The 17,022-nt window shown below is 36.2% G+C and overlaps 2 protein-coding genes across 4 annotated transcripts; one reads left to right on the top strand and one right to left on the bottom strand.

Annotated features, from left to right (window-relative positions):
• Positions 1–80: 80 nt before the first annotated feature.
• LOC132628867 (protein PELPK1-like) lies at positions 81–1,112 on the top strand. The gene has a single exon (XM_060344623.1). It carries the CDS (start codon positions 135–137, stop codon positions 1,110–1,112), a length of 978 nt encoding a protein of 325 aa, XP_060200606.1. The 5' UTR covers positions 81–134.
• Positions 1,113–3,751: 2,639 nt separating this feature from the next.
• On the bottom strand, positions 3,752–15,615 carry LOC132627090 (putative 1-phosphatidylinositol-3-phosphate 5-kinase FAB1D). Of its 3 annotated transcripts, none has more exons than XM_060342190.1 (13): positions 15,422–15,615; positions 13,192–13,325; positions 13,067–13,100; positions 12,363–12,938; positions 10,669–10,819; positions 10,242–10,577; positions 8,342–9,175; positions 7,733–8,064; positions 7,344–7,470; positions 7,065–7,217; positions 4,988–6,520; positions 4,630–4,896; positions 3,752–4,494 (listed from the first exon to the last, which is right to left on the bottom strand). In XM_060342190.1, the coding sequence occupies exons 2-13, from the start codon at positions 13,265–13,267 to the stop codon at positions 4,102–4,104; spliced, it is 4,812 nt and encodes a 1,603-aa protein (XP_060198173.1). In that variant the 5' UTR covers positions 13,268–13,325; positions 15,422–15,615; the 3' UTR covers positions 3,752–4,101. The 3 variants fall into 3 exon arrangements, with proteins under 3 accessions (XP_060198173.1, XP_060198171.1, XP_060198174.1); XM_060342188.1 differs by having other exon boundaries at positions 13,192–13,318; XM_060342191.1 differs by having other exon boundaries at positions 13,192–13,261.
• Between the last annotated feature and the right edge of the window lie 1,407 nt (positions 15,616–17,022).

Here is a 17,022-nt window from a genome sequence, read left to right as displayed (position 1 = left end):
AGTTTGAATTATTTTAAGCATCCAACTCATCAAATCACCTTCTTAGTTGACGCTATATAAACTCCTAGTTACTCCTTTCTCAAATACACACACAAAAAAACAATCCGATCAGCTTTAGAATCCAAATCTTCTCAATGGGGAGCCAAATGAAGAAGCAATGGCTTCAATTTGCTTGTGCTTTCGCATTTTTCTTGATTGCAACATGCACTACGGCATATTCACCTTATTCTGATAAACCTCCAGTTCCAACATACAGTAAAGTACCAACCACAGTAGCCAAAAGTGATGATTACAAGGTACCTTCAGTGCCTAAACAGGACTATGAGGCACCATCTTTGTCAAAGAATGATTACTACAAGAAGCCATCAGTTCCAGAAGATAACTACAAAAAAGTGCCATCAGTGCCTAAACAGGATTACAAGGCGGCATCTTTGCCAAAGAATGATTATTACAAGAAACCATCAGTTCCAAAAAATAATTACAAGAAGGTACCCTCATTGCCTAAAATGGACTACAAGGTGCCCTCAGTGCCTCAATCGGAATACAAGGCGCCATCTTTGCCAAAGAGTGATTACTATAAAAAGCCATCAGTTCCAGAAGATAACTACAAGAAGGTACCATCTGTTCCAAAAAGTAGCAACTACAAGGTTCCCTCAATGCCTAAACATGAATACAAGTTGCCCTTAGTGCCTAAACAGGAATACAAGGCACCATCTTTACCAAAAAATGATTACTACAAAAAGCCATCGGTTCCAGAAAATAACTACAAGAAGGTACCATCTGTTCCAAAAAGCAGTGATTACAAGGTGCCCTCAATACCTAAACAGGAATACAAGGCTCCCTCAATGCCTAAACCGGAATATAAGGTGCCATCTTTGCCGAAAAACGACTATCACAAGAAGCCATCAGTTCCAGAAGATAACTACAAGAAAGTGCCATCAGTTCCAAAAGCTAACAACTACAAGGTACCCTCAGTACCTAAACTGGAATACAAAGTTCCTTCTTTACCAAAGAATAACTACAACAAGAAACCATCGCCTTCTCCTCCACCACCTTACTACTACAATTTACCCCCTCCTCCTTCTCCATCACCACCTCCTCCATATTATTAAATTTTCATCTTTCATGATCAGCATGTTTCAAGGAAGTCCTTCTCCAGCTCACAATATATAAACCCAAGGGTTCTCATATTGTGAGTCGGAGGCATGATATCAAAAGTTGTAATTCTTTAATGTTACGTTGTTTCCTATTCCTTCTTCGGTTTGCATTTAGATTCTATTTTTGAATGTTTCAGAGAATTGTTTCAATTGAATACAAGTTCTTTTTATTGAGAATTTATGTATTTTCATCTATTCTTCCAGCAATTGCCAATTTATTCACTTAAAGTTAATAGCAAAACCGTGGAACATATATAACAAATATCATGAAACTTCAAAATAGGTATAATAAGGATTGGGAATTCCAAGAGTAGTGTGGGCATTCCATGTTAGGAAAAGAAAGCAAAGTAAACCGATTTCCGTAGTAGCAGCAAGCGAAACGGAAGCAGCCTAAACCGTGAAAATGGGATTGTGAGGGAGCAATACAAGCGCTCGGCGAAGCAGCCCGAATGTTGCACCCTATAGGACAAAAAGTCCGGTTAGCTGAAAGCATCACTAGCTTACGCTCTGGCCCTAATAACATGGAGCACGTGAAATCCTGTAGAATCATTTACATTATTAGTATTTACTATAACTTCAATCCTGTAGAGATCAAATACATAAGGTCGGAGAGAAAAAGGCAAGTTCTTGTACTAAAAATCATAATCCTTAGTCTTACACAGGAAAGGTGAAAAAGACACATTATTAAAGGCAGAGTAGCACACCGCATAAAAAAGGAAACTTTTGTTATATAGGATATATATATATAGAGAGAGAGAGAGAGAGCAGGTTCTTCTTGTATATCCCTCGTGTCGAGAGCTACTTCCTCAAATATCAACACAGAGAGCCATGAGGAGAGGACTTCCAGGGCTCGCACTGCGGCTGTGTTCCGTGGTTTATACGAGCCATATTCTACAATCTTCTGTGTTTCTTCTTGATTTCATAGAGTGCCAAATTAAGCTGTGTTATTAAAATAAGCAACTTTGAACCAACACAAACAGGGTGACATATAATTAATCCAACAAATCTTACTAGTGGCACTTTTTGATGATCAGATGAAAGACGAAGATTGGAGTGGTGTGAAGAAAATATAACAAAGAAGATAAAGTTACATCATTGCAAGCAGTGGATCATTTTGTTCAGATATAAAGAAGCTGAGAGATAAATGGACTGTCAGTAGAGTAGTACCAAAGCAGTTTAGGTGAATTTAACGATAGTTTAAGTGAGTTTAACAGTGATCTAATTAGGTGCATTTAGTGGCGTATGCTTTGATACGGCCAAAACCTCGAGAATTTGTGATAAAATTTACATTTCTGAAAAGAAAAAAAGAAAAAAAAGTAAAAGTTACATTAAGGGGGAGGGACAAAAAATGAAGACTAATCTGAATAACAGGAAACCCGTGAAAATCGAAACGTGATCCCTATCCTTTTTGACTCGGTAAAAAGAGAAAATTTGCCTTGTGATTATTTTTGTAATGTTAAACTTTTTATTGGTTGAAAGATTGCTTTGTAAAATCTGAACTGCTTGCAGCTAACACATCTTAAAAAAAGAAGGTAGAAACTACTTTTTGATCAGAAATGTATGCTACTATTGAGCCTCAGCTCCTCAACTAAGCAAAAAGAAGCAAATTCGGTTGAAGCCTGCAAGACGAGGTAAGGGAGAGAAACGAAAAAACAAAGGTTCTGGTGAGATTCAAGTCCCCTTTTAATTGCACGAGAGATAAGGAAAACGAGATATCAAGTGGGAAGACAATGACCATGAAAGAAAGGCAAAATCAGAAGTAGAAAGCTGGCCCTATGAGCAAAACTTTGCCTCATGCAGAAGAGTCTTTTTCCAACGAGAATAAAAACAGTTTTTGGTAAACACAATTTCCATCTTTAACATCAACCCCTAGCCCTCTTCCAATCCACCATTTATAAATAGTTTTTGTGTTTGACGTCATATATACAGAAAATGGGTGAGTTCTTTCTTGATTTCTCATCGATCCTTATACAATGAAGAAAACATAGATTTCCCTGCAAAGAGAGTTATGCATCTTGCAGAAAAAGTGAAGCCAAGCCATACACTAGAAAGTGGTATGTATTCCTTCTTTCTTTTAAAATTAAAATTAACAGCTTTTCTATGTATGCATGCATGTGTATGTACCTGTATGTATGTATACATCATAAATGCATACAACAACATAACATACCCAGTGTAATCCCACAAGTGGGATCTGAGGAGGGTAAAGTGTACGCAGATCTAACCTCTACCTTGGGAGGTAGCATCATAAATGCATACAATACATATATGTGTGTGTGTATATATATAAAAGCTATGTTTGTATGCTTGGATCTGTGTTTATTCAACAACCCCATAGGGCTTTCCTATGTTTGTTATTTGATCTTTGTTTCTTCTGCTCATGCCAAAATAACACACGCACACACGAGAGAAATTAAGCAAAATATTTAGGGGAATAATCCTAGAGCATTGCAAAATATCGATATGAAGGGGAAAATTCATCTGATATAGAATTTATAATGCTTGAATAAAATCAGAAAATGGAAAGAAGTTCAAAATTAGAAAGAGGGAACAAGCAGAGAAAAGGGATTGAAAATTTAATGACTCAGCAAAAATCAGAGGTCAATGTATTTATATCACTATATGAATGATGATCATCTTACAGCAAATACTATAAAAGCTTGAGCAGATGTTAACTGCTCCATGGGGGAGCTTTTTACAATTAAACAATAGACTTGACATATTCAACCTAAAATCACCTTAAAAGAATGAAACCATCCCCATAAATTTGCTAATAAAAATTCGCAGAAATGAGAGGGGGGTGTACATATATAATTTTTTTTATATATACCTAGGTGCTTGGACGAAGAGCGCCCCAGCAGCTATGTACACAAATTAATGACTGGATACTATATAGGGTAAGCAAATGAACCACCAAAAAAGGGGGAACAAAAAGAACCCAGGCCTAAATATCATTTTGGTTTCCATGAGCAGTAGACGACTCATGTCTGTTCTCCTCATGACCGTTAAACTTGGCATCTTCAGAGACTGACTCAGGGGATGCATTAGTACCTCCTGTGCCACAAAGTATGCAAGGATTTGAAGGTCTTTGAGAGCACCAATTTTCCGGAACACTTAGGAAATGCGTGTCGATAAACTTTCTAAATCTCTTTTTATACTCCCTTGGAGAGAGAACAGTAGGAAGCTGATTCTTGGGAACCACAAGCGAGGATTTGACCCAATTCTCAAGTTGCTTGTCCCATGTGTACTGCCTGAGATAGTCAATGATGCCACAAACAAGTTCACTGCGCTCAGTATCCACTCCAACAAGTAAAGAGTAGTCCATCACATTGACCGACTGTAATTCAGAAAATGATAAACAAGTTTAGAAGCTAAGCCACAAAAATGTAGCGGTGCATGTTTACCATAAGTAGAAGTCACATGCTTTTTAGCACTTGTAGGATTCATCAGTAGGAGTTCACGCAAAACTTACGTTGAGGAAACCACAGTCATTCCATACAGCTCGTTGCAAGTTCCACTTTGATCTTGTACCAACGTATAAAGGAGAGATGTTCATGTCATTCACAAAATTTTGGTCTAAAAGAACATCTCCTGCGGTATTGCCAGCTGAATTAAATCGAGCATGAAGAGCCCCTTTTAGATCATATTGCCTAGTAATATTTCTACCAAATGAAAGGTTCTCCATCACCATGAGATCATGCCTCGTCTCTTTCCCACCTTTTGTTGGCCTTACAATGACCTGAAAAATGCAAATACTGAGACCAAAGTCCAAAAAGAGCATGTGTATTGTGCTAATAGCCAGAAATGAAGTTTATAGTTGATTAATAAACCTGATAAATGCCAAGAACTTTTGCAAGGCAGGTCTGATTGCCTTTCTCGTAGCACTGTTCCATGTACTCAAAATAATTAGGACCAAACTTTAAGAACGAGTCAAATTCTGTTCTCTGTATTTCCTTGATGATTAACCGGTCATCAAGAGTTTTAGAAAACAAGGATTTACTTTTCCCACCTTTTGCATCCCACTTCCTACACCTACTTAGAGAAGCAATATAATCAACTTCAGATGGGCAACATCGACCTCGCAAATGAGAGAATTCGCTAGCATAGAGACAGGTAACCGAGTATTTACGCTTCCCAGGCAATTTCCCAGGACCCATGGAGACTTCAGGGTGAAGAGTAGAAAAAGAAACCGAGGAATTTAACATATCTAAACCATTTAAACTCGATGAACGTGTTTGTTCTGAAACTTGGGCAGACTGAATCCCTTCTAAATTCAAAGAACTACTTGAAGAGAGATGAGGAGGAGCCAGTGAGAATAATCGCATTAAGCCTTGAGAACTTTCATTTGCCTTATCATCAATTCCTCTATCTTCTTCACACACAATGGCTAAATCCTTCAGTGATGCTAAAGCGCAAGCGATGATGCTAGAAGCTTCATCTTCATAATCAGAGACAATGTATTTATCACTTCCAAGGGGAATGTGCAGCCTTGCACCCTCATCAGTAACAAGTTTATAAGCAGTAGTTTCTACAGCATGGCTTGTGATCGATCCTAATTTTGGCAGGTAACCTCTCCGCAGATCCTTCATGTATTCATGCCGAATTTCAGGAAATGGAGCCCACCACCCCATATCATTCTCAATATTGGACATTATTGAGGGAAGGGATCTACTCCTTTGAGGATCCATAGAATCACTGGCAGTCCTCCCATCAACGCTAGAAAGACTTGGTTTTTCCAACTGCAAATGTGTAGGTGAAGGATGATTGGATTGTAGATTATTTTCATCACCAGAGTGTAAACAATTAAATTTCACTGCAAGATTCTCGATGGATGATCCATTTCCAGTTGTTTTTGCTGCAGTTGATAACTCAGTAACTTCACTAACATTAGCATCAACAGGAATTTCTACAATCAGAGAACCATTTGCTTCAGTAGATGCCAAATTCAATTTCACATCACAATTATGGTTCGAAAGCTCACCACAACTTTCTTTAATAGTTTCTGTCCCATTGTTTTCCTCTGCAGAAGAATTCGCAGTGATCTCAATATTCAGATCATGAGAATCTTCCAAAGCTTTGTCACCTCCTCCCAGATTTGCTTCTGCCCCATTAGCATCTCCTTCAACAATGCACTTTCCTTGTTGCTCCTTGTGGCTAATAGGTTCAATATCTGGCAGTGTTGATTGCTTTGGGTTAATGGCTTTGGGATCACCATCCATATAATAAGAAGATAGTAATGAATGAAGACGGCGGTCCCACACACACGACTCAAGCAGAAGCTCTAGTCGTATTCTATTCAAGCTTAGAAGTTTATATACCACGACATCCTGAACCGGATCCTTAACGGCATGTTGTATGTCAACCTGATATTGAATTCACATATATCAGATAAAGGAAAAAAAAGGTTTAGATATAGCTATGTTTAATGTCTGAATACGACATAATTACTCTTGTGACTTGCATGTGTACATATTTGAGAATACATAAACATTACTATACCCTAGAACATCCTACACATTGCATCAGCATCAATATCAAAATGGTTCACATGAAAAAGTGAATAAACTCTTGCGAGGCAGCTAGTAAACTAATTATGCTATGGGACAAACCTCCCAAAAAAACTAGAAGCGAACTAGTAGTCACGATGATGACACATAAATCCATCATTGTTGGAAAAAAAATAATGTCGCCAAAATTTTTAGACTCAATTATGATGGATAAATCCACCATGGTTGATGAAATTAAATTCTATTGGGACGTGTAATTCTAGAAAAGTAGCAGAAAAGGAACTAACCTCATGCTGAGATCTCTCTTAGATACCACTATGACATTGCCTCAATCCAACATGGTTCTTCAAATAAAAGACTACAAACAAGTAATCCTAGATGGTAGCAGAAAGGAACCAACCTCAAACTGAGATCTCTCTTCCTTCAACATGTTTTCAATTTCAGAAAATTCCTTAGTTGATCCTTGAAGATTTAGCACTGATCCAACACGAGACTCTACTGCCTTCAGAGTTTTTTCTACATCACGAAACATCATTATCCCTTTCAAGTGCACCTGGTTTAAGGAAGAAAAGAAATCCTAGGTCAATTTAAACAATTCCACATGCAGATTACACGTTCAGCCAAATATATAAAAGCATGGGTACATAAAAACAGAATGGCACACTCATAAGAGACATACATCATTGAACTCCTGCTTAAGAAATTCTCCTTTGATGGAACTGCTATATTCCAGCTTCTTGGGAGGAAGATACACGGAATAAGTTGTAACAGTAGAGTACTTGAACATTGCAACCATTTGCCCTAATCTGCACGTGTTTACAGATGACATGAATATCTTCAGAGAAGACACAGAATAATAATAAAAATTCTCTCATGCCCCAGCATGGCTATTTATCTCATAGGAAACAGATTTGATGATTAATACGGAAAGTAATGTTGCCAGATCAAACGGAAAAAGGAGGACAGAACGGCAGCTGCCGATGTGTCATAGCCACTGGGTACAAATGTATAAAAATTACAAACTACTTCAAAGAGAACTGAAAATAGAACTATGTAAAGTGTTCATACCCAAAGAAGTAGAGGAAATCCTTATCAAAGGAGTGACCACAGGCAGACAGTCTACTAAAAAGAGAGGAATTTGAGAAACTGAGCTCCAAAAATTTTCCAAAAGAAAACCCACGCGAGCCATTAGATATTAACACTCTTTTAGTGGATACTGAGCTTCCATTCTGGGATTTGCATTTACAACAACGACTCCACATCCAGAGTTTGCCTTCATTTTCACCTCGCAGGCCCTTGTCCACGGGAAGACACCGAACTTGAATTGTAAGGAGCTTGTTGTGATGTGCATAATGAAATATGTGAGCTTCAGGGTATTCACCACAGGTCTTGCACTCCTTCTGCACAACAGAGCTTCTTTATGAACAACATAAGCAAATGTTGCAAGCTAGAGAAACGACACAATTGATTGAACAAAAAATGTCCCTTCAGCGACGTCTTTCTCAGAAAGACATAATGAGTAAATTCCATCAGATACGTTTAGATTTGTAAAGCCACATTAAATGATGTACTCTGTTAAAATAAGTGACTATCATTCTAATAAATTTGGTGCATTTAACTAAAAGGACTTTAATGCAAAGAAAGAGTTTGAAGTGGAGAAATTTGAGATATATGCACCTGATTAAGCAAATTATCCTGCAAAAACTTTTCAAGGGGAATATCAAAATCTTGATAGAACTTGATCCGAGAAAAACGATTATGCTCACACATAGTCCCTCTTGAAGCATTCCGACGGGACATCAGAATCAAAATACTCTCAGAATCCAACAATGATGCCATGCCATCCTTCATATGTTCTTGGTCTTCAAGCTTTTCACCAGATCCCTCTAATTCCAAAGATTCTACCTGGCTCACAAGTAGGGTATCGTCTTGCTCCTTTTCAGGGGCATTTACGTCATCAGAACTCGCCTTTTGTTCTACATCACTATGTATTAAATCAGGCACATTAGAAACTTGAACATCAGCTTGGACCTGATTATCTTTCGTGGCTCCGTTCAAACTGAGATACGAGGCCATGGATTGACGAGAGGTGGAGAAGAGAGGAAATTTATCCCCCATAATCCTTCTCACGGAGGATGAGATAGAAGATAATCCAGAGAGAACGACTGGGTTGTATGGCTCAAATAATAGAGATTCGCTTTCTTCGTCTAACTTATGACTTATTTCTTCATGGAAGCCATTGGATATTGGAATATCAACTGTACAGGATGAACTGGTCTCACCAACATGCTCCTCAGCATTAGAGATAATTCCTTGCCCACCACTAACAGATGGTGTTTCATTACCAAGTGTTAGATTCACCTCCTGGCTAAGAGGAAGAGTTGACAACATTGCTTTTTGATCCAGAAGGAACGAAGTCTCTAGGATTAAATTGTATGCCACGATGATCGCATATTTGACTACATGTTTAATCTTCTTCAATTCATCACTGTTTGATCCCATTAACAAAATCTGTGGAAAAAAAAAATTAACATTCAGTGGAGAACAACTAAATGCTCCGGATGTAGCGGAGAAGGGATAAGGAAACACCGAGTAGACAATCCATGGGACCTGAATAGGCTAATTCAGCAGCATTTTGTTGAATTGCACATGGAGCCAAATTATCAGTGTTATTGATGTTATTACGGGTTAGTCATCCAGGCAGAACCATAGTTAATAGCAAACACTTAGCTAAGATAATATACTTCACAAGTTATGTTATAATTTCAAAATCTTCTGAAAATTTGTAAATTACGAAATAGATTGAAGTTTTACTCAACGAGACACAGAGGAACGGGAAACATAAGTCAAAATCTGGCATCAAATGGCAACTCGCGAGTGTAACAGCTCCAGCAATTGTTGAGTGTTTATGTGCACAAAGTGTTACTATAAAGAAAGACAATGATGTAACAAACTGTCTTTTATTTTTCAAAGAGTCACAACACCAAAGTGAAATTCAGAATTCTTAGTTATCAGTGCATAACCACCTCCTTCAAAACGAACTCTAATCGTATATAAGCAATTTATTTCAAGACATTGATGATAACCAATTATTCTCGTTACACAAGCTTACTATGATAAACAAATTATTTTGGTTAGAAAAGCTCAGTGCCCATCTTGTGTATGCCATGTGATCAATCCTTTTTCTTTTTTTTTTTTTTTGGTTAAGTTATGCAATGTCATCAATCTTAAAATAGTTGTAACTGAGGAATTTGACAAGATGGCTAATGAGCACTACAGAGCGAAGATTTGTAAGGTTCACAGTGCAATATCTTATACTTTTGTAGGGCAATGGAGAAAGATGCATCTTATTCCAACTTATAATTGTTCATAAACAACCTAACAGATTGTCGCATGAGCCCACTATCAGTAACACCTTAGATAACATCAATTAAATATGACAATGCGGGTTACCTCTCCTGTGTGGTTTGCGAGCTATTGCACAGGAGCTGGGTTTACCCTGTGCACACCCGAAGGGTAGCGGCTGCGGGTTCCCATGTCATCAAAAAAAAAAAAGACAATAAACAAACACACTCACTGTACATCCCAGACGAGTAGGACAGCCGTCAATAAACATCAATGTTTTGCTAGGCTTTTTCCCAGCATCTCCAGAAGCAGAATGTTCTTCTACAAATTTTTCGAAATGAAAGGAATCACACTGCCTGAGCTTTCGGCCAACCAATATATCGGCAGATAATGAACCTGTGCAACGAGCAACTTTCTCCAAGCGATGTTGTTTCATATCAAAGACTAAGGTTACTCCTTTCTTCAAAATAGACTCCTGTATGTCACGAGAAACAGCATTCTCCACTAAAACCACATTCGGTTGGTACCTTTCTATCATATCGATGATAGATTTCACACTATCTTTCTCCTGTTATCATAAATAAATAAAAACAGACAATCACTAGTCAAAGAATATGCTCATTTTGGTAATTTGACACACCCGAGGATTTGTTGTTTACCTGTTGCTGGGACTCCTTCAATGATGACAGCTCACTTTTTTTGGAGAGCCCTAGTGCACCCTGGATCAACAGCAACCTAGGTTTATCGTACTTGGTTGGCATATGTTTGTGCGCAGCATGCTTTTTAAAAACCAAGCCTCTGACAAAACGACTACAAAACAAAAAGATATCTGTTAAACCTGGAGAATTTAGTGGTCCATCCATCCCGAAGTCTTAGTTTGAACAAGCACATAAGTTGTAAATTTCATAATCAGACTGCATGTAACAGTGAGTGGACCCTAAATTAGACTTAAAGCTACAATTTTATAAGGCTGCAAGAGTCTACAAGAACATAGAAAGGGTTTTGAACTTACTAGTTGATAAGTGATGCGTTAAGACCTTGCAAGAATTGTGACTTTTGAAGAAGAACTATCACTCAAAAAGTCATAATTCTTTTTCCTGCTTTATTGTAACCTACTCTGGATAAACGTATTCCCTACTCCAGTGTATTTACATTACCCAATGCATGATCGTATCCAACTTTGTACTGAGCATATATAGTGAAAGCAGGAGGGGTCTGAACCACAGAATTGAGAGAATATACTCAGGCTATGGGGGTCTGTGTTCTTTTTAACCTTGCTTAACTGTGAATACTGCAAATAATAACCTAGGACATGATGTGAATCACTTGTGATCTCATCTTTAGCAAAGCACATAGGTTAAAACACTGGATGAGTTGCATTCAATCGGACGAAAGAGCTAAATAAAACTAAGACCCGAAACATAATTAATCGGGAGGTGATGAACTTCAGAATCTAATCCCACGTATTTAAAAACCAAGGCCAACTTGAGTTTCAGAAAATGCCCAAAAATACTCAGTTGAAGTTTTGGATAGAACTTAAACTGCCTATCATTGAAATATAATATTGTGCAGGATTCGGATGAAATGATATCATCTAATCTTTTGCCATTTCAATCTCAATGTCCAAATGTAAAAAGATTTTGGAATTCCAAGGATCGTTATACTGATTTATACAAATGCAAGTTCAAGTTTCAATCTAGAATGAATAGGATTATTTATCGTTACCTGAAAGTTATGAAATTCAAATCCCCTATTTGTATTATTAGTCAAAGTTCAATTCTCTCCATTCATTCAGTATGGTTGTAATTGTTAGCCCTTACTTTTGCTTTTGCATGAATGCCTTAACTAAAACTTGGAAGAATCGCTTAAATTGGATAGACTAGTTGATATGGAGTTTAATGTCTGTCTAACACCTTTCGTTAGCCGCATGAACCTCCTAAACCAAACTCTTTTTTCGCAAACCAATAGTGCAGAGCAATTCAAAAAGGTGTTAATTTCAAATAAAGTCATGATTACCAAAAAAAAAAAAGATTCAAAGACCTAACACACTTAATCAATTAAAAGCGATTTTTGTGTTAGGGAAAGTCCAAGTCTATTCGGAAACCCTTTTGAAGTCAAACTGTTACAATGCCCTTGTACCTCTAATTTCAAAATTTGAGAACACTGTCTTTTAGAGTTGGTCTATTATTTGGAAGAAGTACGATAAGGGAGATTAATGAAAACATGGCAGCGGAAACATAAAAAGGAGAATTGATGAATACACATTACCAACTATCTAATTTTCCTAGAATTTGGAATGAATGAGAAATGGGGAAACACAACAGAGATGAGGAGTTGGTGGTTAGTGTGATACCTTTGGCTGCGAGAACCAGTTGAAATGCATTTTATCTTCACATATTCAATAGGATTCATCTTTCCTTCTGTTGCATCAGGCTTCACAAACGAAGCAGCCTCCCATGACAAGGAAGTGATTATATCAACCCAATTATCACCTTCTTTCACCGAAGTGGCAACACCAACAGATTTAAGGTAGTCAGTAACAAAGGCCTTAAGCTTCCCATTCATTACTTCCTGTAATGCCTTTTGCCTTTCCTCTTTAAACTTATAACAACCAAAGTCTTCTTCGCCAAAGCTGATTAAAGAAGCTGTCCTACCCCAATTCCGGCCATCACCACATTCGTCATCATCATCATAATTAGCCACACTGCCCTCAATATCATCATCATGGTCTTCTGGTTGTGGGGGCAGCCAGAACTGGGCATCAAATTCATCATTACAAGAGGTTCCAGCTTCATCATCGTTATCTCTTTCATTTCTACTATCATTGGGTTCCTCAGAATTACCAGTTCTCGTTTGTTCTGCATCCCTTCCTATAGTAGAACTAGGATCCTCTTGACTGCTGTCTGTACTACATTCATCAACATATACCCTGATAATAAAGCCAAAAGGGTAACCAAGTCTAAATAATTTAGCTTATTCATGACTCAAACCAGAACTATTAGCGCCTTTACTGAACCTCCACCTAAGAAGAATATTGATATAACTAATACAACTAACCTCACATCTGAGTTTGCATCAACAGAAAGGTCACCTGAAAGGTCACAGAATATGGCTTAAGGGTCATGTAAATGTAATTAATATGTCAAAGACTCAAAGCATGAGACAAAGAAAGCAGAGCATACTGCAACATGAGCTAGAGCTGTTTATGCTTTGTAATGAAGCAGCAGGATTGATCATCGAACTTGCATTATCCTGCATTTTGCCACAGTATTTACACAAACTATATTGGATGCCGGGAAGATCTTAAACCTGCAAACTTATGACAGCCAAGTCAATAATGTGAACAACTTAAACAAACAAAAATAGAGCCATCCTCTCAACAACAAAGAGTTATATGATGCATATTCCCATTACCAAGTATGAAATTCTTTAAGAAGTTCTTTCTACAAATTTTGGCATTCGTTAGTTTCTGAAAAAAATGCACCTTTGAATGTCCTTGCTTTTGAAGTACAGAACAGAAACATAGTGAAGAAGGATATATGGGTGCTATAAATGATTCTTTTGGTGATGTAATTTCTAAAGACCACCTGGGGTGTTATAAACAGGGGTGGATCCAGAGACCAAGCTACGGGTTCGGACGAACTCAGTAACTTGGGTCCAAACTTTGTATTTGTCTTAACAAATCCATCTCATTTGAACTTAAGATGATCTTTACACCCATTATCATATATATATTTTTGACACTCTGTATGCTCTGTATAAAGTTAGTCCAAAACCTTCCAACTTTTTGTGTGACAACTAAAAGTTACAGAAGATATGTGGTGGAGGGGGTACTTAATAGGTTTCAATAGCTAAACGAGCATTGCAACAAACAGATTTGCAAAATGAAGATATGGGACGGAGAGAGTACTTTAGAAGCTAAGCGTCAAACGCTAAATAGGCATCAGTAGACAGCTAATGAAAAAGCAATTCAGAATTCCTGAAACTAAAATTGGTAAGTAAAATCGTTTATGGGAAATTATGAAGAAATTAAGTTTGTTGACCAAAACCAAACGTAATCAACAGTTTAAGTTGTCCAAAAAACAAATATATAACCATTAAGAAAAATGAATAAATTCACAACTGTTAAGACAGTGATACATATATGATACAAAAATGATGAATCAACAAAAACAAAACATTTAACATGACAGTTTGCTATTTTCACAACAATGCCGACTAGCCACAAACAGGGATGTAATCCTGAATCACTATATTAAGAAAAACTTAAAGAGGATAACAGTTATATTCTTCTTCTTCTTCTTCCCTTTTTCCATGATAAGTATGAGAACAGTTACTGTTATTATTTTTGTCTTTCGGGATAAACCTCTATACCAATTAGCATGAATTAAAGAGTAGGAAGTAAATCGAGATTTGGCATCCAAAATCAAGATTCGCCTCTCAAAAAAAATATCCCCACATTACAAGAAAGACAAATATTTCTTTGCACAAAATGATACACATAAAGAAAGCTACCCTTTGGCCAGAAAAATTATTCACTTTTTTCAGGAATATTTTTTCACTTTATTTGAAAATCAGTGTTTGGCCATGAAAATTCTAAATTCAACTTTAAGTTGTATTCCAAATTCAGAAAACAATTTATAACCTATTTTCCAACTCACTTCACTTTTGAAGTTGTACCTAAGTACCTTCAAACATGAACATTATTCCAAATACTCTATGCAAAAAGTATAACCAAACACAACTCCAACTCCATAAGTTCCAAATATAGATAATTCTTTTTGGAATCTATGGCCAATTAAAAAGAAAACCTGTTGTATAAATAATAGCCGCCCATGAAAATCTAAAAAACTTAAAACCTTGCTAGATTTTTTTAAATATCAACACTTCTTCATCAATTACTGATTGACAGAATTAATTTGTCACTGAAAAGAAAAAAGAGACTTCTTCTTATTTACAACAACAAAAAAAAAAAGAGAGAGAGAGAGAGAGAGAATTCCTCTTACATTCATAAAAAAATAGCAATCTAAAAAATTAAATACTGCAAATTCTCCAATAAGTTACATATGAAACAAAGACAGATTAACTCTATGTAGCAAAATTTAATTCAAACAGAAGAAATAAAGTCATGAACATCAGAGAAATCACAAACTTGCAATGCCATAGCCAAAAACCAAAAATTGAAAATTCACAAAGACAAAAAAGAAAAATTGGTAGCAACCCCAAGTCTAATCTTAATCAAAAGAATTCAAAATCATTCTTTATATGGATGAAAACAGTATAATAAGACACTAATTAAACAAAACAACAAGATCATAGACTTCAAGAAAACAATAAACATTAAACAATCAACAAAACAGAAAGTTAACTAATAACAAAAAAGTAAAAGATTTGAACTTTTTATTGACTTACAGTTAAAAGAAGCAAATACACATGGACTTGATACCCTCCAAATCAATCAACAACACATCTTAAATCAAAAAATCTTTACTACCCACTAAATATTTCTCAATTGGGTATCCAAAAAATGGAAAATCTTGAAAAAGTAAAGTAACTTTAGGACAGAGAAAAAGAGAACAATTAAATTTGTATTAAGGAAGAGAAGAATGAAGATGTTGGAAAACCATCTTTTATGGTCTAAATGGGTCCCACTTGTGTTTACTGTTTAATTTCTTTTGCTTCCTAGAATGGCAAATATATATTACAGGGCCAAGTAAAATTCAGTTTGGATTTGACATAATACCAAAGTTTCAAAATAATAGATTTTTTGAATTAGAAAAAGTTAAAAAAAATTATATTGTACTCCTAGTTGTTATTTTAGATTTTCAAATTTTCAAAAATTCAAGAGGCAAAAAATGTACACACACACATACGGAAATATAGTGCAATACAGTCAACTTTCTTGACCAAAAAAAAAAAAATATATATATATATATATATCTTTTTGTATCAGACTTCTTTCTTTTCTTTTTCACACTTATTTGTGAGTGGGTACGTTGTTAGTTTGTTACATATGTATATACGAATGGATTTGATTGGCTTCTAGGAGATTTTGTAAAATTATTCGTATCTCTTTGCCTTTATTGTCATTGTATTACGCCCCATAATTATTTGGCCTTTTGTCCCTAAACTTCCTTGTTGTTTTCATTGTTCTCTTTCACTTTTGCTTTATAATTAAAAGAAAAGTTCAAAGGAAATTGCACACAATTTGAAATTTGATGAATAAATGGCTCCTTTTTTTTTATCTTTATTCATTTGAATATTAATTGTTTGTTTGCGACAGTGTTAAAACTCATGATACGCTGTCACGATCCTAATTACCGATCATGCGGGCATCTACCTTATTATCACCAATAGGCGAATCCTTACCCGTTAACCCATTAATCACTAGCCAATTTTAACTTCTTTAGTCATTTATACTTAAACAAACAGTGAATAAGTGAATGAATGATTAAATAAATAAAAACAAGTCATTATTAATAGATAATATGCGGAAGTCTTAACTATTACACCCCCAAGATCTGAAAGTCATCGTACAAGGACTCTAACCAACAATGTCTAAAGAGTGAAGTATATCTCAAATATAATAACAATAATGTCTGGAATAAAAGTAGACATCTGGAAAGAGAGATCTTTAGGTGGCATAGCATGGGTAGAAGCTCACTTTCGAATTTGATCGAGCAAACTAGCTTCAAGCCAGAGATGTAGTCTGGATGAAATCTCTGAAACAATATCTACACTCAAAAAGGGTGCAGCAAGGTAATATCAGTACAAACACTATGTACCGGTAAGCATCATAGGCCGACTAAGATTAGTTCACGCATATAAGTATAAATCAACAAGATAAACAGATAGACACTTAATACTCAAATCCAAGTCATAGAATATTCCATAGCAGAGTCACAGCCTAAGATAAAGCTTCTCAACCACAAGTCTGTCAAGTTTCAATAATCTCACCTGATAATCACAAGTCTAAGTTCCTTCCCTAGGTAGGGTCACTAATCCACAATTTA

This window comes from Lycium barbarum, chromosome 2, assembly GCF_019175385.1.
Source record: "Lycium barbarum isolate Lr01 chromosome 2, ASM1917538v2, whole genome shotgun sequence".
Taxonomy (NCBI): Eukaryota; Viridiplantae; Streptophyta; class Magnoliopsida; order Solanales; family Solanaceae; genus Lycium; species Lycium barbarum.
The sequence above is the reverse complement of the archived record's forward strand: the minus strand, read 5'-3'. Positions and strand labels throughout refer to the sequence as shown.